This window comes from Eschrichtius robustus, chromosome X (genome assembly GCF_028021215.1).
Source record: "Eschrichtius robustus isolate mEscRob2 chromosome X, mEscRob2.pri, whole genome shotgun sequence".
NCBI classification, from domain to species: Eukaryota; Metazoa; Chordata; class Mammalia; order Artiodactyla; family Eschrichtiidae; genus Eschrichtius; species Eschrichtius robustus.
This window is the reverse complement of record NC_090845.1, coordinates 29,396,307-29,423,507: the sequence shown is the minus strand read 5'-3', so window position 1 is coordinate 29,423,507 and position 27,201 is coordinate 29,396,307. Positions and strand designations below refer to the sequence as shown.

General features: G+C 49.4%; 3 protein-coding genes across 6 annotated transcripts in view; all 3 read left to right on the top strand.

Annotated features, from left to right (window-relative positions):
* DMD (dystrophin) overlaps window positions 1-27,201 on the top strand; it is a 1,739,631-nt gene that overhangs the window by 1,529,188 nt on the left and 183,242 nt on the right. The gene's annotated exons all lie outside the window — the stretch shown is intronic.
* Window positions 12,360-13,397, top strand: LOC137757057 (melanoma-associated antigen B1-like). Its single transcript, XM_068533657.1, has one exon. The coding sequence runs from the start codon at window positions 12,360-12,362 to the stop codon at window positions 13,395-13,397; it is 1,038 nt and encodes a 345-aa protein (XP_068389758.1).
* Window positions 25,624-26,661, top strand: LOC137757370 (melanoma-associated antigen B1-like). The gene has a single exon (XM_068534081.1). The coding sequence runs from the start codon at window positions 25,624-25,626 to the stop codon at window positions 26,659-26,661; it is 1,038 nt and encodes a 345-aa protein (XP_068390182.1).

Below are 27,201 nucleotides of genomic sequence, written 5' to 3'. Positions count from 1 at the left end.
AATATATCAGGGTCAGGAAAGTTAAGTACAGACTTTAGAAAAGATTAATTTTCTTAAGAGTTGATCACTCTCCAAATGCCAAAGTATGTGTTTTGACATAGGAACTCAAGTGATTAAGAATAGCTAATGGTTTAGGAAGATCTTACTTGACCTCTGGTGCTCTAAGGTTTAATCCAATTTAGAGCCATGCTAGTCCGTGTGTGGAGCGTGAATCCTACAGGATAACGAAAAGCCTGGTACCAATAAGAAAGTTCTACCAATAGGATGAGATGAGAAAACATTTATGACGTGGCACTAGGAATATTATGAGTATGATCTGTGTGAGCAGTGATTGCAGTTATGAGCACTTGTCCAACTGTAATCCCTTCACTTAGCTCAGAGTAGTTCTTTGTAACATTAGGACCCGCTTGTCTGCCTTTAGATCGGTTTAGAAAGATGCCTATAAAATAGTTCTGTGCTGGAAATCAGAGTCTCTTGACCCACTGTAAAGGGAGCAGTAAACAGAGTTCTCTCAGGGGAATCATTCAGTATACTGCCGGTCTCCATAAACATCTCTTGACAAAATTGTCTTTACTGAAGTCGTCATCCACTGGATTAAAAAAAAAGGTTACCGTTAGCTTTTTGAAAATGAAAAAAGTTGGGCCTTGTCAGTGATACTTTCAGTAGTTTTTCACAACCAAGAGCCCTCAAGCTCTCAGCCTTATTTTTAGGTGCCATACTTACGGATAGTTATAGAATTTATAAAATACGGTTTAAAGAACTATTCAATTGTAGGGCAGTCCTTCAGTTTATTCCCATGGCAGAGCTGAACTGAAACCATTCCACCTCAACAAGAATCTATTCCCTTCTGATTCAGGAAGGAGATGTCCCACCTTTTTGTGGATAGTCCATGTGCAATGTTTAACACCTCAGGAAGATTTTCTTAATAGCTTCTTCTGATCTTAAATCTTTGGTCTGTCCTCAGGGACATATTGAAGAGTTAGTTACCAAACTTTTTAATGTCTCCCACTGTAAACGGTCACTTTTTTTTCTACTCTATTTAAATGTATTTTTTTTATCAGAGTATAGTTGCTTTACAATGTTGTATTAGTTTCTGCTATACAGTGAAGCTTGCTGCTTTTAAGATGTATGTAGGACAGGACTGTTTAGCTTACAGAGTGAGACACAGGGCAGGGTTTTAAGGGGTTGGTGGCAGTCTGGGGTAGATCTCAAACGGTCATATCAGTTAAGTGACTACATAAAACACAGTTCTGACCCTCAAACAAATGGTTAAACAAGCTAGCTAAAGAAAGAACATAATATTTTCCGAAGCTATATGTATACATATATCCCCTCCCTCTTGGACCTCCCTCCCCGCCCCCCATCCCACCCACCTAGGTGGTCACAGAGCACCAAGCTGAGCTCCCTGTGCTGTGCAGCAGGTTCCCACTAGCTAGCTATTTGACACATGGTAGTGTATATAGGTCAACCCTAATCTCCCAATTCATCCCACCCTCCCCTTCTCCCCCGTGTCCACACGTCCGTCCTCTCTGTCTGCGTCTCTGTTCCTGCCCTGCAAATAGGTTCAACTGTACCATTTATCTAGATTCCACATACATGCGTTAATATACGATATTTGTTTGTCTTGAGCGTAATCTGGCAGAACTCCTAAATGGGGAAAGATTTTGGTGGTGATGAAATACGTGAAAATCGGGGGGTTTTTGGGCGGCAGGGGAATTATTGGTCCTTGACACAAGTTCTGTAAGGTTTGATTCGCATGCTGGTGAAATCCCTGCCTCCACAAATGGAACAACATATTCTCTGATAGGGAACATTTACTCGGGGTTACTTGCTAAGGAGCACTTTGGTTAATTCAGCTTTCTTTGTCCTAGAGGACCGCATAGTCTCTGACATCTCCTGGATAAAATGAAAAATTCCTAGAGAATGAGGGTAGTTTCTTCTGGTATGAAAATAAGCATCATAATAAGTGCCATGCATGGAGGACCCAAACATTGCCAGCCACTGTGCCAGGTGCTTTACATATATCACACGTGTTCCGACAGTTCTATAAGATGAGGCTGATCAAACCCACTTGGCAGACAAAGAACTTGCAGTATTCTCCAGACTGGTAAAGTGACAGAACCGGGAGTACAGCCTGGTCTGAATTCCTCCAGAGCCCATACTGTTCCACTCCTCCCAGCCTGAGGCAGCCCTTCTGTCTCTTAATTCATGTCTCTTCTCACTGCTCCATGATGTCTCTCAGGCAATAAGAAAGAGGAGCTTGTAGCCAAAATACTAAAAGCAGGACTAAAGAAGGAAGGTGAAAATGAGAATCAGACACAACTTGGGGATTGTCTGTGGGCTTCGTTTACCTAGGATCCTCCTGCCCCTCGCCCCAGGGTTCCCTGAGAGCTGACTGCCCCGGTCCCGGCACGTGTGTCCAGTCCCAGCACTTTCCCGCGTTACGGCGCCCTTGCCCTGGGTCTTCCCCAGTCAGTGTGCCCTCGTGTCCAGACTGGAAGCTGACCTGCTGGCCAGCTCTTCTCTGCGTCTTCCTCTGGAGGCTGCACTCAGCTCCCAGAGGAGCAGACAGCCCCACATCCCCTGCCCTCCCCTGACTCGGAGCATCCCGACTCCCTGCAGATCCCGTTCCTCACCGTGGACCCCTGTGACAGCAGCTGCCCTTTCCATGTAACTGTTCACTTCAGACAGTGACGTTGAGACACCTCCTCATCCCCACTGGGTGCCTCCACCACATTCTCAGTGTTTTCAAACCTGCTGGTGACTAGACTCTGATTGCGTATGGACGCTACAGGGCCTTGGCTTATAACCCCAAGTCTAGGGAGGCCTTTTTTGAAGCAACGTGATATTTGCAGTAGGATTTTAAGGCAACGTCTTCTTTGAGTCTGGCCATTGAATCCAGACACTGATGCGTGAACTTAATTAAGTGGTCAGAAACCACAGCCTTGTTCCTAAGTGGTAAAGGAGGAGGGACCAAGGAAATCACTGTGTCAACAGACGTGTACTGAGGCTGAATTCCTAAAAACCCGTCTTGGAGTCCTTCCTGGAGGTGGAAGATGGTTCTTTGGCAGACGTGCTAGCTTTGAATAAAAAGGAAAAGTAATTCGCCATCCTCCCAGTAATTCTAGTCTGTATCTGTCCCAGGGAAGATGCTGTTTTTTCAATATGCTTAATGGCACCTGTTCGTGTGTTCAGGTGTGTTCAGCCAGGTGGTGGGTGGCTGTGATTTTGACCATGCAACCAAAAGTTAGGAGAAAATTCCCGGCCTACTGAGATGACACAGGTTACTGCAATTGGCAATGCAGAAAGGTACTGTTGAAAGCCCTCCCTGCTGAGATTTACAGGGTACTTTTGGAAATTAGATGTAATCCTGTATTTGAAAACATCTCTTACATAGTATGCACAAGAAAAACATTGGTGAATTTCAAGGTAAATTTGGCCGTCTCAGAAACTCCTCCAAGAAACTAAGAGGGTTGTTGTCATAACCAATTGCAATAGTTGCTCTTTATTGAGCACATACTATATACCAGTTTATGGGAGACTGCAGACCTCATCCACATGCTGTCTTGCTCTCCTTGGGTTCCTGGGGAGACTATATTCCCAGTCCACTTGTAATTAGGAAGGGTCACCTCCAGACCAAGGAAGGCACGAGGGAGTCAGTATGGCACCTCTGTGCTTTCTCTTCCATTCAGCAGCAGACAGAGAGAGCCCGTGTCGAGCCACGTGATGTAAACAGCCTGGATCTCGGAGTCATCTGTTAGCAGTGAGCCTCTGCCAACCTTCCTCAGGTTTTATGTGCACAAGAAACAAACTTTTGTTGTGTTAAGTCATTCAGAGATCAGGTTTTCTCTGTTGCCTCAGTTAGCAGTTACTTCATCCGAGTGATACCCAACTACTATTTCTACTGTTAGGCTCATTTAAATATTTTAATGCCAGAGCTAATCACAGCATAGATATTCTTCTTATAAAAACTTCTTACACACATAAATCACAATCTCCCCCCTTACAACATTGCTCCAAAGTTCAGCCCCCTTTTCAAAAGTAACCACAATTAACTAACTGTCTGGTGTGTGTCATCCTAAAGCTGATTTGAGGCTTCTTTGTACATAGATGCGCTACAAAAATACGTTGAGTTTTTAACACACAGGGGCAACAGTGTACATGTTATTGTTCTGTGACTTGCTCTTGTAACTTAATGGAAGTGAATGCAAGATCTTTCTGTGACAGCACTTATAAGACCCACCTCACTTTTTAAAACTGTCATCACCATTAGAAAAAGTCCCGGCCAGCCCTCTGGTCCTAAGCTACAGCGTGAAGTAGAGCCCCCCCTCAGCCAACCTGTAGATCTGTGAGAACAAACAGTTGTTGTGTTAGGATGCTAAGTTTTGTGGCTCTTCATTAGGCAGTGGGAGTTGACTAGTAAGTACATGAAGGGCTAGCAGTTCATATTTTAATTTTTTATGTTCTTTGTCTTCCACAGGGAGCACATACTATTCCTAAAAATATTTTTAAGGTTAAGAAAAATAAACTTCAAAAGGCATGGGAAATTCTAATTACAGACGTTAGGGAAGCTTTTAAAATGGGAAAAATAAGCAAATAATTGACAAAAGAAGAGTGAAATGACGCATGACTGTTTCTCCTACAAAATGAAAAGAAAAAGATTACCTATAGACTATTCTCTCTCAAGATGGTGGATTGATACAGAGAAATTTTATATCAGAGGATGAATTCCTGATAGTTCCTGAGCTTCAACATAGTTCTGGAGCATGTTTATCTCACACCATCTAGAAAGGCAATATGTAGTACGTAAAGAGCATGAGATTCTGGAAGCAGACACCTGGTCTTCCAAGCCCGGCGCTACCATTTACTAGTTGTGTAATCTTGGGTAAATTCCGTAACCTCTTTGTGCCTCTTTTCTTATCTGTAAAATTGTGATGATAATAATACCTAACTGTAAGATTATTTTGAGAATTAAGTGTAGGGCATTCAGCACAGCGCCCACGAATTCATAAGGATTATATATGTGTTAACTATTATTTTATTATCAGAGCATTTTGCCGAGTTTTCATTGAAGAATTAATTGACATTTAATACAGGAAGAAAATGGGCCCTATAGATAACCTTAACACTTAAACACTAAAATGTAGAAATAATAACCTTCTGAGAGGGAATCTGTCACACCTGTAGTCCCTAAAGCACTATAGGGCGATTTCCCTTAATATTAATTAGGTCAATAAAAAGTATTAATGTTTAAATACAAGCCATGGTTATCAGAAAAATGGGTTAGCCTTAATACTTCGTTCCGCATTTGTATAGGATAAATGAGGTAATTCAAAAGAGAGAGATTTTATTTTATTTTATTTTATTTTTTTTTTTTTTTTAAATAATTGACATATGTTCCATGGAGCTTTTATTTATTTCTTTACTTGTTTATGGCTGTGTTGGGTCTTCGTTTCTGTGCGAGGGCTTTCTCCAGTTGCGGCAAGCGAGGGCCACTCTTCTTCGCGGTGCGCGGGCCTCTCACTAGCGCGGCCTCTCTCGTTGCGGAGCACAGGCTCCAGACGCGCAGGCTCAGCAGTTGTGGCTCAGGGGCCCAGCCGCTCCGCGGCATGTGGGATCCTGCCAGACCAGGGCTCGAACCCGTGTCCCCTGCATTGGCAGGCAGATTCTCAACCACTGCGCCACCGGGGAAGCCCCGAGATTTTATTTTTTATCATTAGTGTATAGCTAAGCCGTGAAGAACTGAGGATGTGGTCAGCTTTGACCACATCTCGGACTAAGTGAGATTTAAGGATTGTTTGGTATCCAAGGATACCTCTTAATGTAATTTCTATACATCTGAGGAGGAGAAAAGAGATTGTGATGATCTCACTTGAGAGTAATATGTGGAAGAAGGTCTGGAATACACTGGAAGTGCTGCAGAATCAAAGCATTGTTTTCATGTATATTTTATAGTTTTTAAGTGATTTTTTAGCTTAATTTTTTCTAGCTGGAACATTTTATGTCATAATTACTAGTCTCATAAGAAATTTCATTTTTATTTATACAGATATTTGGAATCTATGATTAGATGTGTGCGTTTAGGCCAGTTGGACCTCCTTTATTTTACATCAATGTACTTTTGGAATTTGGTATTCTCCTTTTTCAAGTATAATGCGTGTGTATCTGGCACAGCTTCCTGCTTGACTCTGTCGTTGTGCCTTATGTAAAGTGACATTTAGTTTGCTTCTCATTGATTAGAATCAATAACATAAGTCATAATTATGTCCTGGAATAATATGTATTTCTAGTCTGGCTGCACTGTAGGTGGTGGGATGTGGCCTGGGAAGCTAATCATCCTTTATCGTTTCTTTCCACTTGGCGAAGGGCACCCAGAACGCTAAACAATCAACTTCATAACTAAATATATAGGATAAAGTTGCTTAAACATTGGGGTCTCTTGTACTAAGGGGAAATGTTAAGACCGCTCTTTTTGCAAAACATAAATGGAGAACTAAGGCAAAGATAATTCAATCAGAATTTGTATCATCACCTCAAGATTTCAAGCCCAACTACAGGACTAGTACACTGTAATGTGTATACGTGTTGTGATGTCAATTTCCAATTCAAGTTGACTCTCCATTTTATTGATCTGATGAGCACATTTGTTAGCTAAAGCCAAAAGACAATGCAGGTTCCCTGTCAGACTGTTATGATTGAGAAACCCCCTAAATTGTTTGGACTTAATTGGCTTAATTATTCCACATTTGGGAATCCATGGAAGGGCCTCTTTTCTGGAACACTGATGCATATGAAACTGTTGTGACTGTTCTCTCCTTTGCGAAATATTCTACTGCCTTGGCTTCTGTATCAGTCAGGATAAGCTAGGTTATGTTAGAGTGGCAAATTAATCCTGAAATCTCAGTGTTTTACCACAGCAAAGGTTTATTTCTCAACAACACTACATGTTCAATGGGTATGGGGGAGGGAGGGGCATTTGGGGGTTTTCTCTGGGGCTCACCTATTCATCAAGGCAGGGGAGAGTGGACAGAGGGTCTCTAAAGGGCTCTTCTCTGATTCAGCCAAACCCATCACTTCTCCTCCCATTTCATTGGCTGAAACCAGTCATAAATCCTCGGTTAGCCTCAAGCGGTCTGAAAAACGGAGCTTTCCATGTGCCTAAGAAGAAGGAATATAGAATTGGATTTGGTGAGCATAGCACTGTCTGCTACAGTTTTTAAGACACTGCCCTGTCCTGGTTCTTCTACCTCTCAATCTGTTTTTTTCTCTGTCTCCTCAGTGGACTTCTTTTCCATCACCCCTTGGGGAACTGGTGCTCCCCAAGTTACCATATCCGGTCCACTATTTTTTTTTCTCCCCACAACTATCCCCAGGTAACCTCATCCACTCCTCCAGTTCTAACTGCAAACTGTCTGCTGCTAACTTCTAGATCTATTATCCCAAGCCCTGACCTACCCACAAAGCTTTAAACATAAACCCAACTGTGACTGATTCAAGGCTATCTCAAACTCAGTGTGAAAAAATATAAACACGTGATTTTTCTCCAAACCTCATTCCTCCTCTTCCTGTATTCTTTGTCCCAGTTAGTGGCAGCATCACGTTTCCAAGTCTAGATTCCTCCCTATCATTCCCGCCTCTTAATTTTGTATGCCATCTTAGCTAGGCTCTGCTGCACGGTTGTTTAGTCAGTTATCAGTCTAGATGTCCACTGTGAAGGTACTTTTTAGATGCGATTAATAGTTAACTCTGTAGGCTTTGAGTAAAGCAGATTACCACCCATAGTGTGACTGGGCCTCGTGCGATCAGTTGAGGGCCCCAAGAACAAGGACTGAGGTTTCCTGAAGGAATTCAGCCTCAAGACTGCAAGACAGGGACTACTTCCCTGGTGATCCAGTGGCTTAAGACTCCGTGCTCCCAATGCAGGGGGCCCCGCTTCGATCCCTCGTCAGGGCACTAGATCCCGCATGCACGCTGCAACTAAGAGTTCCCACGCCTCAACTAAAGATCCCGCATGCCCCAGCGAAGACCCGGTGCAGCCAAAAGAAAAGAAAAAAAAAAGACTGCAACACAGAAACCCTGCCGGAGTTTCCAGTATGCCTGCCCTGCTATACAGACCTTGGACTCAAGACTGTAACATCTGAGTGTCTAACCTACTGGCTTGGCGCTATGAATTTCAGCGCCCTGACTTCCCGCCACTAGGGCCTCGGGGAGGTGAGGGCTCTGTTTGGAGGCTGGAGGACTGGGGACCATAGAGAGAGGGCTCCCAGGCTCCGATAGACGGCACCGGCAGGACGCAGGGACCGCTGAGCCCTGAACAGTGGGCGGCCCCGCCGAGTCCCGCCCCTGGCCCCCTGCCGTCAGCCCTCGGAGACCCCACGCAGGGCCGGATGCGGCTCCCCCCCGACTTCCGCTTCGGAAGCGAGGAGCCCGAGCGAGCGGCCGCGGCGTTTGGTCGGCCGAGCGTCGGTTTTCAGGACTCGTCCGGAGCCAAGGTGAGGCCCTGAATGTAGCCTGAAGGGACCTTCCCGACCCCCTCCCCGCCATAACAAAGGGGACCCACCCGCCTCGCGCCCCTGCCTGCCATCAGCAGCGTGGGACCCTGATCTGACCTATATGCCAGAGGAGTCCTGTTGGAGTCGCCGTCTGGAGGGCCTCAGGGAGTGGAGGGCCTTTGTCTAGAGGGGGCCGCTTCTTAGGCAAAGGGTGTAGTCTTGTCCCCAGCAGGTGAGAAGGTGGGACCTTCAGAGCTAACGAGGGTCCCTCCTTCCGAAAGACGTGACTGCACGGAGCCCCCGCCCGCCTTCGCTCGTGCGATGCCCTAGAGTGAGTCAGGCTGAGAGAACCCCTCATTTCTGCCTGGGGTGGGAGGTGGGGTTGGGGGCTAGGGGACGTTCGGGTAGAGAAAGGCCTTTCTATAAAGGGGGCAGGACTTCCCTGGCGGTCCAGTGGTTAAGACTCCTCGCTTCCACTGCAGGGGGCGCACCTTCGATCCCTGGTGGGGGAACTCAGATCCCACATGCCACACGGTGCGGCCAAAAAGGAAGGGCGGGGGCGTGGACCTAGAGGGTGTGATGTACGCCAAGTGAAACAAGTCAGACAGAGAAAAACAAATGCTGTGTGATTTCACTTATATGCGGAAGCTGAAAAAGAAAACAAATGAACGAACAACAGAACGGAAACAGTTATAGAGACAGAGAACAAACAGGTGGTTGGGGGGAGGAGAGAAATTAGGTGAGGGCAGCTAAGAGGTACAAACCACCAGTTACAAGATAAATGCGTAACGGGTGTGAAATGTAAACAGGTAGATGGATGGATGGATGGCCAGATGAGGCAACCCCGTTAAGCTTAGGGAGGAGACTTGGCCCTAAAAGAAGCAGAGGTAGGACCACGAGTGCTAGGAAGCAGACCTCTCCTCAAAGCAGGGAACTGCACAAATCAGCAGCCCTGCTCTCAGATCTGGGAGTCCCCAGATTAAGGTAGCCGGGATGTGGAGGCCCCGACTCCTCTGGTGAGAGCTTCGGTCTGAGGCATGCAGATCCGGGTCAGTGGAGGGAGGAAGCCCAAACCCTAGCCGGACTGGGCGCCCAGGTCCTGAATGAGGACTGAGGGAGCCACCAACTCCAGAACAGCGGGGTCGGAGAGTCCCACCCTTGCTGTTACCAGGCATAGCCGAGCCCCAGATCAGCTTTGGCAGAACGAGGCTCACTCCGACTGTAAGCTCAGGTCCCAGGAAGATGAGGACCTTTTCTGACGGTCATGGGCTCACGTCAGCAGAGGGCAAAGTCTCAGGCAGGGTGCAGGGTCAAGGCGAAGATCCTGAGTGCGGAAGTGGAGACTCCTCCATACACACAGTGGAGAGAGCTGCATCTAATGCCGCCTCTGCCCTTGGCCCCGGGAGGCCCCGGGCGGAGCTGGCAGGCTCAGGTGCCCCCTAACTTCTGCCGGTGGGGTCTGAGGGAGATGAGGGCCTTGGTTTAAGGGCTGGCTGCCCGGTTCAGCAGAAAAAGAGGAGTCCCAGGCCACGGTAGATGTCAAGGCACAAATTCTATGTGAGGAATGAGACAACCAACCCCCCCAGAACAGAGGAGACCACACAAAGTGCCGCCTCTGCCTTCGCCCCGGCAAGCCAGGTTTAGAGCTCTCAGGCTGAATTGCCCTGTCAGTTCCTCCAAGGGTGGTCTCAGGGACATCAGGGTTTGGGTCTAACGAGAGAGGCCTCATTCAACATAGGGAAGAAGCCTGGTTCCTAACAAGAGTCAAGGTGGTAACACCGAGTGAAGATGAGGGAACCCCACCCAGAAAGAAGTGAACCACGTAGACTCTCATCCCTACTCTCAGACCTGGGAGGGAGACTGAGGCATGGTGAGCTGATGAACATCACTCACTTGTCCCCGGCCCGTGGCAGGGAGGTGAGGAACCTCGTTGATGGGAGTATGGGCTCAGGTCAGCAGCCGGAGGCTTTCCAGGTAATGCCAGGAACCAAGGAGAGGACCCTGAGAATTGAGGGGACCAGCTAACACCACAGTAGTGAGGGCAACAGAATCTCTTCCTGACTCTGTCAGCATTGGAAGTCCACACACAGTTGTAGCTAGGGAGACAAGAAAATTTTCTTTCTAGTGGGTCTCGGGGAGTTGGGGGCCTTAGTATGAGGGGATAGACTTCAAGTCAAGACACGCAGGATGTCCAAGTCCTGCTATGAGTCAGGGTGAGGACAGTGAGGGATGACGTAGATGAACACCCACCCAAAGCAGTGGGGGGCCCACAAACTGCCACCCCCCTCAGCCCTGGGAAGCCCCAGGTAGAGGTAGCCTGATGTGTCACCCCTCACTTCCAGCCCCAGGGACTCAGGCAGACGTGGGCCTTGATCTGAGGCCAGGAGACTCAGGTGGGCTGAGGGAGGAGCCTAGATCCCGTCTGAGTGAGGGCTAAAGAGGCCAACGATGCGGGAACAGTGGGGTCCCGCGGAGTCCAGCCCCTGCTAGCAAGCCAGGGAGGTCATGGACGGGGGTGACTGGAAGTGGCTCACCCTTTCTTTCATCTTGGGGATCTCAGGAGGGTGAGAATCTTAATGTAACGCAAGCGAACTCAGGTCAGCGGAGGGAGGATTTCCAGGATTTGCCAGGACTCACGGAGAAGATGCTGAGGACCGTGGGGACCTGCACCCCATGCCAGCGGGGGCCCCGCAGAGTCCCTCTCCATTGTCGTTCCTAGGCGCCCCCGGGCACGCATGTCAGGCAGAAGTGCCCATCAGTTCCCCACTCAGAACTCCCAGGGAAGTAAGCGTCTTGGTCTGATGGGTCAGCAGAGGGAGGAACCTGAGACCCTCCCCTGAGCGAAAAATGGGGACCGTGAGCGAGGACCACACGTTATAGGGCCTCAGCCTGCCTGCTGCAGCTTTCAGCCTCCGGAGACTAGGGGCACTGTGGCCGGGTAAGGCCATCCTCACTTCCACCGTTCGGGCTCAGGGAGCTGTGGGCCTTACTGTGAGGAAATGTCCTCAAGTCAAGAGAGAAAGGAGCCCCCAGATCCTCCCAGGAGACACAGTGGGGGCTGTGAGTGACGACTGAAGGTAGCGCACCCCCCCTTCCACCGAATCAAAGGAATAGGAAAGAGTCTTGCCCGGTCCTCTGCTCAGCCCTTGAAGGCCCAGAGCGTGGTTGTCAGGCGGAGGCGCCTCATCTCTCTGTATCATTTCTCAGGGAGATGAGATCCTTCGTCTGAAGGTGCCACACCAGGGGCAGAAGCGGGGGGGGGGGGGGGGGAGGGGGGGAGGGGGGAGGGGGAGGGGGAGGGGGGGGGTCCCACCCCAGACCCTCGGTATCGACAAGATGAGGACGCTGGATGGTTGAGGACCAGCGAGTTCAGGACAGAGCAGGCCCCACAGAACCGTCAGCGCTGTCCACCCCGACAGTGTCCATGACTCAGTTCCTTCTCGTGGGTCCCAGGGAGCTTTGAGGTGGCACCTTTAGAGCAGCACAGGAAAGAGGTCCCGGCCCTACCAAGAGTCGATGTGACAATCCTGTTTGTGAACGAAAGGGACCCTTGGAACCCAGAGAGGGCCTACCCTCCCAGGATCTGTGGTCACCGCGGTCAGCCACAGGCAGGGCTGGCAGGCTGTAGCCTGAGGCGCACTCACTCTCACGTCTTACACTGGGTTCTCAGGGGACAGGCTGACCAAGAACAAGAGCCTAGTGGCTCCTAGAGCAGTGCCCTCAAGGGAACGTGCAGAGCGGCCTTCTTCAGGCCAGGCTGGTGCCTCCCTGCTGAGGGTGCTCACGCCCTCTCACCTTCCCTCCTCCAGGTTCCAGCATCACCTGCTCTCCTGCCCACTCCCCCGCTTGCTGTCCCTGCCCATAGTCATGCCTCGGGGGCAGAAGAGTAAGCTCCGTGCCCGTGAGAAGCGCCGCCAGGCCCGGAGGGAGACCCAGAATCTCGGGGGTGCCCAGGCCCCTGCAGCAGAGATAGAAGAGTCGCCCGCCTCCCCCGCTTCTGTTGCTCAGGGTACTCCCCCGAGCTCCCCTGGTGCTGGCACTCGCCAGGAGCCTCAGGGAGCCCCAGCCACTAGCTCTCGTGCTGCAGGGGTTTCATGCCCAGGCTCTGATGTACGTGCCAAGGGCCAGGTTAAGGCCAGGAAAAAGTCCTCCCGGGCCTCAGCCTCCGATGAGAGCTCTCGCAGAGATCCTCTAACGAAGAAGGTGGGAATGTTGGTGGAATTCCTGCTGGAGAGGTATCAAATGAAAGAGCCCATTATAAAGGCAGACATGCTGAAGCTTGTGAACAAAAGGTACAAGGGGAAGTTCCCTGAAATCCTCAGGAGAGCTGCTGAATGCCTGGAGCTGGCCTTTGGTCTTGACTTGAAGGAAGTCAAGCCGAGTGGTGATTCCTATACCCTTGTCAGCAGGCTAGATCTCACCGATCAGGGGAGTCGCAGCAGTGGCGGGCGGTTTCCGAAGAATGGGCTCCTGATGCCTCTCCTGGGTGTGATCTTCTTTAATGGCAACCGCGCCTCTGAGGAGGAGATCTGGGAATTCCTGAATGTTTTGGGTATTTATGATGGAAGGCGGCACTTAATCTTTGGGGACCCCAGGAAGCTCATCACGGAAGATTTGGTGCGGGAAAAGTACCTGGTGTATCGTCAGGTGCGCAACAGCGATCCCCCACGCTATGAGTTCCTGTGGGGCCGGAGAGCCTGCGCGGAAACCAGCAAGATGAAAGTCCTGGAGTTTGTGGCCAAGGTCAATGGTACCGTCCCCAGTGCCTTTCCGCTCCATTATGAAGAGGCTTTGAGAGATGAGGAAGAGAGAGGCCGAGCCAGAGCTGCAGCCAGGGCTCCTACTCGTGTCAAGGCCAGTGCGCGTTCCAAGGTCATGTCTAGCAGTTCCTCCCACCCTCAGTGAGGTCTGAGGCAGCTTCTTCACTTTGTGTTTGACCAACGCTGCCAACCCTTTAAGTAGTGAGAGGCTACGCTGGGGCGGGAAAGATCATAATATATCTCTTCTTTGTGTCCCTGTTTTACACTAGTATCTTTCAAATGTTGTTTCTTTCACTAGAATGTTTATTTAGATTCAGAATCCAAGTTTACAGATGACATGGATCACAGATTTGTTGTTGTTTATCGGGTTTAAGAGTAAGAGTTTTGGTACTGTGTAGTACGATGTGAAAGATCCTTGCATCTTTTTGGGGTTCTGGAATGAGATAATGTGGCTTTGGAATAGGAATTTTGTTGGAAATGTGAAAGAATGCTGTGGTTTTAAAATGGATGAAGACAAAGTAAAGTTTAGTCAAGTTTTGGTTTGTCTTATTCACCTTTGTCTTTCTCTTTGTAAAATTCAAAGGCATACGCCTAGATGTCCTTAGCTTATTCAAGAATGCCGACGAAATTAAATAGTAATAAATTACATTCCTCACTCAGTGCCTCATTTACTCCCATCTTTAATTGAGCGTCTGCTCTTTGGAAGGTTCTGTGCTGGTAGTGATGGTGCTAAGATAAAAAAGACCCTGCGCCTGCCTGTAGATGTTCAGAGTAGAAGAGCAGCTATTATATAAGGAAGGTGGTGTGATGAAAAAACCCAGTGAGGGTGGTGGGGAGAGAGTCCAGATGAGAGCAGTGAAGTATAACTTGTCTTAGCCAGAACACTTTGAGGCTTGGTATTTGGCAAATCCCTCCTTGGGAGGTAATTTTGAGTTGGCTGCATGGTGGGCTAGATGAGGCTGTGATAATGGTGAGCAGGGGCCAGACCCTCAGATGGTGGGCCTCAGAGTTGAGAGGCTAAGCCTGAAATGAGAAACTGCCCTGAACAGTTACCTTGGGATTGTGAGTAAACCAGAGAGAATCTCCGCCTGGAGAAAGAATAGAAGGGGTCCAGTGCTTTTGCCCCGGTGCAGGTGGACACAGTGCACCAACAAACCAGGTGTTTTATGCATATTGTCGCCTTTGTGGTGGGATGCTGAGAAGCCCCTGTGCTGGCACTCTGTGCCCTGAGCTGGAGGAGCCCCAGCCCGCTCCGTTAATTAGTTATCGGGGTTTTTTAATTGGAGGATAATGGCTTTACGATGTTGTGTTAGTTTCTGCTGTGCAACGAAGTGAATCAGCTGTACGTATACACATGTCCCCTCCCTGCTGGACTTCCCCCCACCCACCTAGGTGGTCACAGAGCACCAAGCTGAGCTCCCTGTGCTGTGCAGCAGGTTCCCACTAGCTAGCTATTTGACACATGGTAGTGTATATAGGTCAACCCTAATCTCCCAATTCATCCCACCCTCCCCTTCTCCCCCGTGTCCACACGTCCGTCCTCTCTGTCTGCGTCTCTGTTCCTGCCCTGCAAATAGGTTCAACTGTACCATTTATCTAGATTCCACATACATGCGTTAATATACGATATTTGTTTGTCTTGAGCGTAATCTGGCAGAACTCCTAAATGGGGAAAGATTTTGGTGGTGATGAAATACGTGAAAATCGGGGGGTTTTTGGGCGGCAGGGGAATTATTGGTCCTTGACACAAGTTCTGTAAGGTTTGATTCGCATGCTGGTGAAATCCCTGCCTCCACAAATGGAACAACATATTCTCTGATAGGGAACATTTACTCGGGGTTACTTGCTAAGGAGCACTTTGGTTAATTCAGCTTTCTTTGTCCTAGAGGACCGCATAGTCTCTGACATCTCCTGGATAAAATGAAAAATTCCTAGAGAATGAGGGTAGTTTCTTCTGGTATGAAAATAAGCATCATAATAAGTGCCATGCATGGAGGACCCAAACATTGCCAGCCACTGTGCCAGGTGCTTTACATATATCACACGTGTTCCGACAGTTCTATAAGATGAGGCTGATCAAACCCACTTGGCAGACAAAGAACTTGCAGTATTCTCCAGACTGGTAAAGTGACAGAACCGGGAGTACAGCCTGGTCTGAATTCCTCCAGAGCCCATACTGTTCCACTCCTCCCAGCCTGAGGCAGCCCTTCTGTCTCTTAATTCATGTCTCTTCTCACTGCTCCATGATGTCTCTCAGGCAATAAGAAAGAGGAGCTTGTAGCCAAAATACTAAAAGCAGGACTAAAGAAGGAAGGTGAAAATGAGAATCAGACACAACTTGGGGATTGTCTGTGGGCTTCGTTTACCTAGGATCCTCCTGCCCCTCGCCCCAGGGTTCCCTGAGAGCTGACTGCCCCGGTCCCGGCACGTGTGTCCAGTCCCAGCACTTTCCCGCGTTACGGCGCCCTTGCCCTGGGTCTTCCCCAGTCAGTGTGCCCTCGTGTCCAGACTGGAAGCTGACCTGCTGGCCAGCTCTTCTCTGCGTCTTCCTCTGGAGGCTGCACTCAGCTCCCAGAGGAGCAGACAGCCCCACATCCCCTGCCCTCCCCTGACTCGGAGCATCCCGACTCCCTGCAGATCCCGTTCCTCACCGTGGACCCCTGTGACAGCAGCTGCCCTTTCCATGTAACTGTTCACTTCAGACAGTGACGTTGAGACACCTCCTCATCCCCACTGGGTGCCTCCACCACATTCTCAGTGTTTTCAAACCTGCTGGTGACTAGACTCTGATTGCGTATGGACGCTACAGGGCCTTGGCTTATAACCCCAAGTCTAGGGAGGCCTTTTTTGAAGCAACGTGATATTTGCAGTAGGATTTTAAGGCAACGTCTTCTTTGAGTCTGGCCATTGAATCCAGACACTGATGCGTGAACTTAATTAAGTGGTCAGAAACCACAGCCTTGTTCCTAAGTGGTAAAGGAGGAGGGACCAAGGAAATCACTGTGTCAACAGACGTGTACTGAGGCTGAATTCCTAAAAACCCGTCTTGGAGTCCTTCCTGGAGGTGGAAGATGGTTCTTTGGCAGACGTGCTAGCTTTGAATAAAAAGGAAAAGTAATTCGCCATCCTCCCAGTAATTCTAGTCTGTATCTGTCCCAGGGAAGATGCTGTTTTTTCAATATGCTTAATGGCACCTGTTCGTGTGTTCAGGTGTGTTCAGCCAGGTGGTGGGTGGCTGTGATTTTGACCATGCAACCAAAAGTTAGGAGAAAATTCCCGGCCTACTGAGATGACACAGGTTACTGCAATTGGCAATGCAGAAAGGTACTGTTGAAAGCCCTCCCTGCTGAGATTTACAGGGTACTTTTGGAAATTAGATGTAATCCTGTATTTGAAAACATCTCTTACATAGTATGCACAAGAAAAACATTGGTGAATTTCAAGGTAAATTTGGCCGTCTCAGAAACTCCTCCAAGAAACTAAGAGGGTTGTTGTCATAACCAATTGCAATAGTTGCTCTTTATTGAGCACATACTATATACCAGTTTATGGGAGACTGCAGACCTCATCCACATGCTGTCTTGCTCTCCTTGGGTTCCTGGGGAGACTATATTCCCAGTCCACTTGTAATTAGGAAGGGTCACCTCCAGACCAAGGAAGGCACGAGGGAGTCAGTATGGCACCTCTGTGCTTTCTCTTCCATTCAGCAGCAGACAGAGAGAGCCCGTGTCGAGCCACGTGATGTAAACAGCCTGGATCTCGGAGTCATCTGTTAGCAGTGAGCCTCTGCCAACCTTCCTCAGGTTTTATGTGCACAAGAAACAAACTTTTGTTGTGTTAAGTCATTCAGAGATCAGGTTTTCTCTGTTGCCTCAGTTAGCAGTTACTTCATCCGAGTGATACCCAACTACTATTTCTACTGTTAGGCTCATTTAAATATTTTAATGCCAGAGCTAATCACAGCATAGATATTCTTCTTATAAAAACTTCTTACACACATAAATCACAATCTCCCCCCTTACAACATTGCTCCAAAGTTCAGCCCCCTTTTCAAAAGTAACCACAATTAACTAACTGTCTGGTGTGTGTCATCCTAAAGCTGATTTGAGGCTTCTTTGTACATAGATGCGCTACAAAAATACGTTGAGTTTTTAACACACAGGGGCAACAGTGTACATGTTATTGTTCTGTGACTTGCTCTTGTAACTTAATGGAAGTGAATGCAAGATCTTTCTGTGACAGCACTTATAAGACCCACCTCACTTTTTAAAACTGTCATCACCATTAGAAAAAGTCCCGGCCAGCCCTCTGGTCCTAAGCTACAGCGTGAAGTAGAGCCCCCCCTCAGCCAACCTGTAGATCTGTGAGAACAAACAGTTGTTGTGTTAGGATGCTAAGTTTTGTGGCTCTTCATTAGGCAGTGGGAGTTGACTAGTAAGTACATGAAGGGCTAGCAGTTCATATTTTAATTTTTTATGTTCTTTGTCTTCCACAGGGAGCACATACTATTCCTAAAAATATTTTTAAGGTTAAGAAAAATAAACTTCAAAAGGCATGGGAAATTCTAATTACAGACGTTAGGGAAGCTTTTAAAATGGGAAAAATAAGCAAATAATTGACAAAAGAAGAGTGAAATGACGCATGACTGTTTCTCCTACAAAATGAAAAGAAAAAGATTACCTATAGACTATTCTCTCTCAAGATGGTGGATTGATACAGAGAAATTTTATATCAGAGGATGAATTCCTGATAGTTCCTGAGCTTCAACATAGTTCTGGAGCATGTTTATCTCACACCATCTAGAAAGGCAATATGTAGTACGTAAAGAGCATGAGATTCTGGAAGCAGACACCTGGTCTTCCAAGCCCGGCGCTACCATTTACTAGTTGTGTAATCTTGGGTAAATTCCGTAACCTCTTTGTGCCTCTTTTCTTATCTGTAAAATTGTGATGATAGTAATACCTAACTGTAAGATTATTTTGAGAATTAAGTGTAGGGCATTCAGCACAGCGCCCACGAATTCATAAGGATTATATATGTGTTAACTATTATTTTATTATCAGAGCATTTTGCCGAGTTTTCATTGAAGAATTAATTGACATTTAATACAGGAAGAAAATGGGCCCTACGGATAACCTTAACACTTAAACACTAAAATGTAGAAATAATAACCTTCAGAGAGGGAATCTGTCACACCTGTAGTCCCTAAAGCACTATAGGGCGATTTCCCTTAGTATTAATTAGGTCAATAAAAAGTATTAATGTTTAAATACAAGCCATGGTTATCAGAAAAATGGGTTAGCCTTAATACTTCGTTCCGCATTTGTATAGGATAAATGAGGTAATTCAAAAGAGAGAGATTTGATTTTATTTTATTTTATTATTTTTTTTTTTTAAATAATTGACATATGTTCCATGGAGCTTTTATTTATTTCTTTACTTGTTTATGGCTGTGTTGGGTCTTCGTTTCTGTGCGAGGGCTTTCTCCAGTTGCGGCAAGCGAGGGCCACTCTTCTTCGCGGTGCGCGGGCCTCTCACTAGCGCGGCCTCTCTCGTTGCGGAGCACAGGCTCCAGACGCGCAGGCTCAGCAGTTGTGGCTCAGGGGCCCAGCCGCTCCGCGGCATGTGGGATCCTGCCAGACCAGGGCTCGAACCCGTGTCCCCTGCATTGGCAGGCAGATTCTCAACCACTGCGCCACCGGGGAAGCCCCGAGATTTTATTTTTTATCATTAGTGTATAGCTAAGCCGTGAAGAACTGAGGATGTGGTCAGCTTTGACCACATCTCGGACTAAGTGAGATTTAAGGATTGTTTGGTATCCAAGGATACCTCTTAATGTAATTTCTATACATCTGAGGAGGAGAAAAGAGATTGTGATGATCTCACTTGAGAGTAATACGTGGAAGAAGGACTGGAATACACTGGAAGTGCTGCAGAATCAAAGCATTGTTTTCATGTATATTTTATAGTTTTTAAGTGATTTTTTAGCTTAATTTTTTCTAGCTGGAACATTTTATGTCATAATTACTAGTCTCATAAGAAATTTCATTTTTATTTATACAGATATTTGGAATCTATGATTAGATGTGTGCGTTTAGGCCAGTTGGACCTCCTTTATTTTACATCAATGTACTTTTGGAATTTGGTATTCTCCTTTTTCAAGTATAATGCGTGTGTATCTGGCACAGCTTCCTGCTTGACTCTGTCGTTGTGCCTTATGTAAAGTGACATTTAGTTTGCTTCTCATTGATTAGAATCAATAACATAAGTCATAATTATGTCCTGGAATAATATGTATTTCTAGTCTGGCTGCACTGTAGGTGGTGGGATGTGGCCTGGGAAGCTAATCATCCTTTATCGTTTCTTTCCACTTGGCGAAGGGCACCCAGAACGCTAAACAATCAACTTCATAACTAAATATATAGGATAAAGTTGCTTAAACATTGGGGTCTCTTGTACTAAGGGGAAATGTTAAGACCGCTCTTTTTGCAAAACATAAATGGAGAACTAAGGCAAAGATAATTCAATCAGAATTTGTATCATCACCTCAAGATTTCAAGCCCAACTACAGGACTAGTACACTGTAATGTGTATACGTGTTGTGATGTCAATTTCCAATTCAAGTTGACTCTCCATTTTATTGATCTGATGAGCACATTTGTTAGCTAAAGCCAAAAGACAATGCAGGTTCCCTGTCAGACTGTTATGATTGAGAAACCCCCTAAATTGTCTGGACTTAATTGGCTTAATTATTCCACATTTGGGAATCCATGGAAGGGCCTCTTTTCTGGAACACTGATGCATATGAAACTGTTGTGACTGTTCTCTCCTTTGCGAAATATTCTACTGCCTTGGCTTCTGTATCAGTCAGGATAAGCTAGGTTATGTTAGAGTGGCAAATTAATCCTGAAATCTCAGTGTTTTACCACAGCAAAGGTTTATTTCTCAACAACACTACATGTTCAATGGGTATGGGGGAGGGAGGGGCATTTGGGGGTTTTCTCTGGGGCTCACCTATTCATCAAGGCAGGGGAGAGTGGACAGAGGGTCTCTAAAGGGCTCTTCTCTGATTCAGCCAAACCCATCACTTCTCCTCCCATTTCATTGGCTGAAACCAGTCATAAATCCTCGGTTAGCCTCAAGCGGTCTGAAAAACGGAGCTTTCCATGTGCCTAAGAAGAAGGAATATAGAATTGGATTTGGTGAGCATAGCACTGTCTGCTACAGTTTTTAAGACACTGCCCTGTCCTGGTTCTTCTACCTCTCAATCTGTTTTTTTCTCTGTCTCCTCAGTGGACTTCTTTTCCATCACCCCTTGGGGAACTGGTGCTCCCCAAGTTACCATATCCGGTCCACTATTTTTTTTTCTCCCCACAACTATCCCCAGGTAACCTCATCCACTCCTCCAGTTCTAACTGCAAACTGTCTGCTGCTAACTTCTAGATCTATTATCCCAAGCCCTGACCTACCCACAAAGCTTTAAACATAAACCCAACTGTGACTGATTCAAGGCTATCTCAAACTCAGTGTGAAAAAATATAAACACGTGATTTTTCTCCAAACCTCATTCCTCCTCTTCCTGTATTCTTTGTCCCAGTTAGTGGCAGCATCACGTTTCCAAGTCTAGATTCCTCCCTATCATTCCCGCCTCTTAATTTTGTATGCCATCTTAGCTAGGCTCTGCTGCACGGTTGTTTAGTCAGTTATCAGTCTAGATGTCCACTGTGAAGGTACTTTTTAGATGCGATTAATAGTTAACTCTGTAGGCTTTGAGTAAAGCAGATTACCACCCATAGTGTGACTGGGCCTCGTGCGATCAGTTGAGGGCCCCAAGAACAAGGACTGAGGTTTCCTGAAGGAATTCAGCCTCAAGACTGCAAGACAGGGACTACTTCCCTGGTGATCCAGTGGCTTAAGACTCCGTGCTCCCAATGCAGGGGGCCCCGCTTCGATCCCTCGTCAGGGCACTAGATCCCGCATGCACGCTGCAACTAAGAGTTCCCACGCCTCAACTAAAGATCCCGCATGCCCCAGCGAAGACCCGGTGCAGCCAAAAGAAAAGAAAAAAAAAAGACTGCAACACAGAAACCCTGCCGGAGTTTCCAGTATGCCTGCCCTGCTATACAGACCTTGGACTCAAGACTGTAACATCTGAGTGTCTAACCTACTGGCTTGGCGCTATGAATTTCAGCGCCCTGACTTCCCGCCACTAGGGCCTCGGGGAGGTGAGGGCTCTGTTTGGAGGCTGGAGGACTGGGGACCATAGAGAGAGGGCTCCCAGGCTCCGATAGACGGCACCGGCAGGACGCAGGGACCGCTGAGCCCTGAACAGTGGGCGGCCCCGCCGAGTCCCGCCCCTGGCCCCCTGCCGTCAGCCCTCGGAGACCCCACGCAGGGCCGGATGCGGCTCCCCCCCGACTTCCGCTTCGGAAGCGAGGAGCCCGAGCGAGCGGCCGCGGCGTTTGGTCGGCCGAGCGTCGGTTTTCAGGACTCGTCCGGAGCCAAGGTGAGGCCCTGAATGTAGCCTGAAGGGACCTTCCCGACCCCCTCCCCGCCATAACAAAGGGGACCCACCCGCCTCGCGCCCCTGCCTGCCATCAGCAGCGTGGGACCCTGATCTGACCTATATGCCAGAGGAGTCCTGTTGGAGTCGCCGTCTGGAGGGCCTCAGGGAGTGGAGGGCCTTTGTCTAGAGGGGGCCGCTTCTTAGGCAAAGGGTGTAGTCTTGTCCCCAGCAGGTGAGAAGGTGGGACCTTCAGAGCTAACGAGGGTCCCTCCTTCCGAAAGACGTGACTGCACGGAGCCCCCGCCCGCCTTCGCTCGTGCGATGCCCTAGAGTGAGTCAGGCTGAGAGAACCCCTCATTTCTGCCTGGGGTGGGAGGTGGGGTTGGGGGCTAGGGGACGTTCGGGTAGAGAAAGGCCTTTCTATAAAGGGGGCAGGACTTCCCTGGCGGTCCAGTGGTTAAGACTCCTCGCTTCCACTGCAGGGGGCGCACCTTCGATCCCTGGTGGGGGAACTCAGATCCCACATGCCACACGGTGCGGCCAAAAAGGAAGGGCGGGGGCGTGGACCTAGAGGGTGTGATGTACGCCAAGTGAAACAAGTCAGACAGAGAAAAACAAATGCTGTGTGATTTCACTTATATGCGGAAGCTGAAAAAGAAAACAAATGAACGAACAACAGAACGGAAACAGTTATAGAGACAGAGAACAAACAGGTGGTTGGGGGGAGGAGAGAAATTAGGTGAGGGCAGCTAAGAGGTACAAACCACCAGTTACAAGATAAATGCGTAACGGGTGTGAAATGTAAACAGGTAGATGGATGGATGGATGGCCAGATGAGGCAACCCCGTTAAGCTTAGGGAGGAGACTTGGCCCTAAAAGAAGCAGAGGTAGGACCACGAGTGCTAGGAAGCAGACCTCTCCTCAAAGCAGGGAACTGCACAAATCAGCAGCCCTGCTCTCAGATCTGGGAGTCCCCAGATTAAGGTAGCCGGGATGTGGAGGCCCCGACTCCTCTGGTGAGAGCTTCGGTCTGAGGCATGCAGATCCGGGTCAGTGGAGGGAGGAAGCCCAAACCCTAGCCGGACTGGGCGCCCAGGTCCTGAATGAGGACTGAGGGAGCCACCAACTCCAGAACAGCGGGGTCGGAGAGTCCCACCCTTGCTGTTACCAGGCATAGCCGAGCCCCAGATCAGCTTTGGCAGAACGAGGCTCACTCCGACTGTAAGCTCAGGTCCCAGGAAGATGAGGACCTTTTCTGACGGTCATGGGCTCACGTCAGCAGAGGGCAAAGTCTCAGGCAGGGTGCAGGGTCAAGGCGAAGATCCTGAGTGCGGAAGTGGAGACTCCTCCATACACACAGTGGAGAGAGCTGCATCTAATGCCGCCTCTGCCCTTGGCCCCGGGAGGCCCCGGGCGGAGCTGGCAGGCTCAGGTGCCCCCTAACTTCTGCCGGTGGGGTCTGAGGGAGATGAGGGCCTTGGTTTAAGGGCTGGCTGCCCGGTTCAGCAGAAAAAGAGGAGTCCCAGGCCACGGTAGATGTCAAGGCACAAATTCTATGTGAGGAATGAGACAACCAACCCCCCCAGAACAGAGGAGACCACACAAAGTGCCGCCTCTGCCTTCGCCCCGGGAAGCCAGGTTTAGAGCTCTCAGGCTGAATTGCCCTGTCAGTTCCTCCAAGGGTGGTCTCAGGGACATCAGGGTTTGGGTCTAACGAGAGAGGCCTCATTCAACATAGGGAAGAAGCCTGGTTCCTAACAAGAGTCAAGGTGGTAACACCGAGTGAAGATGAGGGAACCCCACCCAGAAAGAAGTGAACCACGTAGACTCTCATCCCTACTCTCAGACCTGGGAGGGAGACTGAGGCATGGTGAGCTGATGAACATCACTCACTTGTCCCCGGCCCGTGGCAGGGAGGTGAGGAACCTCGTTGATGGGAGTATGGGCTCAGGTCAGCAGCCGGAGGCTTTCCAGGTAATGCCAGGAACCAAGGAGAGGACCCTGAGAATTGAGGGGACCAGCTAACACCACAGTAGTGAGGGCAACAGAATCTCTTCCTGACTCTGTCAGCATTGGAAGTCCACACACAGTTGTAGCTAGGGAGACAAGAAAATTTTCTTTCTAGTGGGTCTCGGGGAGTTGGGGGCCTTAGTATGAGGGGATAGACTTCAAGTCAAGACACGCAGGATGTCCAAGTCCTGCTATGAGTCAGGGTGAGGACAGTGAGGGATGACGTAGATGAACACCCACCCAAAGCAGTGGGGGGCCCACAAACTGCCACCCCCCTCAGCCCTGGGAAGCCCCAGGTAGAGGTAGCCTGATGTGTCACCCCTCACTTCCAGCCCCAGGGACTCAGGCAGACGTGGGCCTTGATCTGAGGCCAGGAGACTCAGGTGGGCTGAGGGAGGAGCCTAGATCCCGTCTGAGTGAGGGCTAAAGAGGCCAACGATGCGGGAACAGTGGGGTCCCGCGGAGTCCAGCCCCTGCTAGCAAGCCAGGGAGGTCATGGACGGGGGTGACTGGAAGTGGCTCACCCTTTCTTTCATCTTGGGGATCTCAGGAGGGTGAGAATCTTAATGTAACGCAAGCGAACTCAGGTCAGCGGAGGGAGGATTTCCAGGATTTGCCAGGACTCACGGAGAAGATGCTGAGGACCGTGGGGACCTGCACCCCATGCCAGCGGGGGCCCCGCAGAGTCCCTCTCCATTGTCGTTCCTAGGCGCCCCCGGGCACGCATGTCAGGCAGAAGTGCCCATCAGTTCCCCACTCAGAACTCCCAGGGAAGTAAGCGTCTTGGTCTGATGGGTCAGCAGAGGGAGGAACCTGAGACCCTCCCCTGAGCGAAAAATGGGGACCGTGAGCGAGGACCACACGTTATAGGGCCTCAGCCTGCCTGCTGCAGCTTTCAGCCTCCGGAGACTAGGGGCACTGTGGCCGGGTAAGGCCATCCTCACTTCCACCGTTCGGGCTCAGGGAGCTGTGGGCCTTACTGTGAGGAAATGTCCTCAAGTCAAGAGAGAAAGGAGCCCCCAGATCCTCCCAGGAGACACAGTGGGGGCTGTGAGTGACGACTGAAGGTAGCACACCCCCCCTTCCACCGAATCAAAGGAATAGGAAAGAGTCTTGCCCGGTCCTCTGCTCAGCCCTTGAAGGCCCAGAGCGTGGTTGTCAGGCGGAGGCGCCTCATCTCTCTGTATCATTTCTCAGGGAGATGAGATCCTTCGTCTGAAGGTGCCACACCAGGGGCAGAAGCGGGGGGGGGGGGGGGGGGGGGGGGGGGGGGGAGGGGGAGGGGGAGGGGGGGGTCCCACCCCAGACCCTCGGTATCGACAAGATGAGGACGCTGGATGGTTGAGGACCAGCGAGTTCAGGACAGAGCAGGCCCCACAGAACTGTCAGCGCTGTCCACCCCGACAGTGTCCATGACTCAGTTCCTTCTCGTGGGTCCCAGGGAGCTTCGAGGTGGCACCTTTAGAGCAGCACAGGAAAGAGGTCCCGGCCCTACCAAGAGTCGATGTGACAATCCTGTTTGTGAACGAAAGGGACCCTTGGAACCCAGAGAGGGCCTACCCTCCCAGGATCTGTGGTCACCGCGGTCAGCCACAGGCAGGGCTGGCAGGCTGTAGCCTGAGGCGCACTCACTCTCACGTCTTACACTGGGTTCTCAGGGGACAGGCTGACCAAGAACAAGAGCCTAGTGGCTCCTAGAGCAGTGCCCTCAAGGGAACGTGCAGAGCGGCCTTCTTCAGGCCAGGCTGGTGCCTCCCTGCTGAGGGTGCTCACGCCCTCTCACCTTCCCTCCTCCAGGTTCCAGCATCACCTGCTCTCCTGCCCACTCCCCCGCTTGCTGTCCCTGCCCATAGTCATGCCTCGGGGGCAGAAGAGTAAGCTCCGTGCCCGTGAGAAGCGCCGCCAGGCCCGGAGGGAGACCCAGAATCTCGGGGGTGCCCAGGCCCCTGCAGCAGAGATAGAAGAGTCGCCCGCCTCCCCCGCTTCTGTTGCTCAGGGTACTCCCCCGAGCTCCCCTGGTGCTGGCACTCGCCAGGAGCCTCAGGGAGCCCCAGCCACTAGCTCTCGTGCTGCAGGGGTTTCATGCCCAGGCTCTGATGTACGTGCCAAGGGCCAGGTTAAGGCCAGGAAAAAGTCCTCCCGGGCCTCAGCCTCCGATGAGAGCTCTCGCAGAGATCCTCTAACGAAGAAGGTGGGAATGTTGGTGGAATTCCTGCTGGAGAGGTATCAAATGAAAGAGCCCATTATAAAGGCAGACATGCTGAAGCTTGTGAACAAAAGGTACAAGGGGAAGTTCCCTGAAATCCTCAGGAGAGCTGCTGAATGCCTGGAGCTGGCCTTTGGTCTTGACTTGAAGGAAGTCAAGCCGAGTGGTGATTCCTATACCCTTGTCAGCAGGCTAGATCTCACCGATCAGGGGAGTCGCAGCAGTGGCGGGCGGTTTCCGAAGAATGGGCTCCTGATGCCTCTCCTGGGTGCGATCTTCTTTAATGGCAACCGCGCCTCTGAGGAGGAGATCTGGGAATTCCTGAATGTTTTGGGTATTTATGATGGAAGGCGGCACTTAATCTTTGGGGACCCCAGGAAGCTCATCACGGAAGATTTGGTGCGGGAAAAGTACCTGGTGTATCGTCAGGTGCGCAACAGCGATCCCCCACGCTATGAGTTCCTGTGGGGCCGGAGAGCCTGCGCGGAAACCAGCAAGATGAAAGTCCTGGCGTTTGTGGCCAAGGTCAATGGTACCGTCCCCAGTGCCTTTCCGCTCCATTATGAAGAGGCTTTGAGAGATGAGGAAGAGAGAGGCCGAGCCAGAGCTGCAGCCAGGGCTCCTACTCGTGTCAAGGCCAGTGTGCGTTCCAAGGTCATGTCTAGCAGTTCCTCCCACCCTCAGTGAGGTCTGAGGCAGCTTCTTCACTTTGTGTTTGACCAACGCTGCCAACCCTTTAAGTAGTGAGAGGCTACGCTGGGGCGGGAAAGATCATAATATATCTCTTCTTTGTGTCCCTGTTTTACACTAGTATCTTTCAAATGTTGTTTCTTTCACTAGAATGTTTATTTAGATTCAGAATCCAAGTTTACAGATGACATGGAGCACAGATTTGTTGTTGTTTATCGGGTTTAAGAGTAAGAGTTTTGGTACTGTGTAGTACGATGTGAAAGATCCTTGCATCTTTTTGGGGTTCTGGAATGAGATAATGTGGCTTTGGAATAGGAATGTTGTTGGAAATGTGAAAGAATGCTGTGGTTTTAAAATGGATGAAAACAAAGTAAAGTTTAGTCAAATCTTGGTTTGTCTTATTCACCTTTGTCTTTCTCTTTGTAAAATTCAAAGGCATACGCCTAGATGTCCTTAGCTTATTCAAGAATGCCGACGAAATTAAATAGTAATAAATTACATTCCTCACTCAGTGCCTCATTTACTCCCATCTTTAAT

What these genes read in the sequence shown, in the direction of transcription:
- LOC137757370 (XM_068534081.1), top strand. Translation starts at nt 25,624, where the DNA reads ATGCCTCGGGGGCAGAAGAGTAAGCTCCGTGCCCGTGAGAAGCGCCGC.
- LOC137757057 (XM_068533657.1), top strand. Translation starts at nt 12,360, where the DNA reads ATGCCTCGGGGGCAGAAGAGTAAGCTCCGTGCCCGTGAGAAGCGCCGC.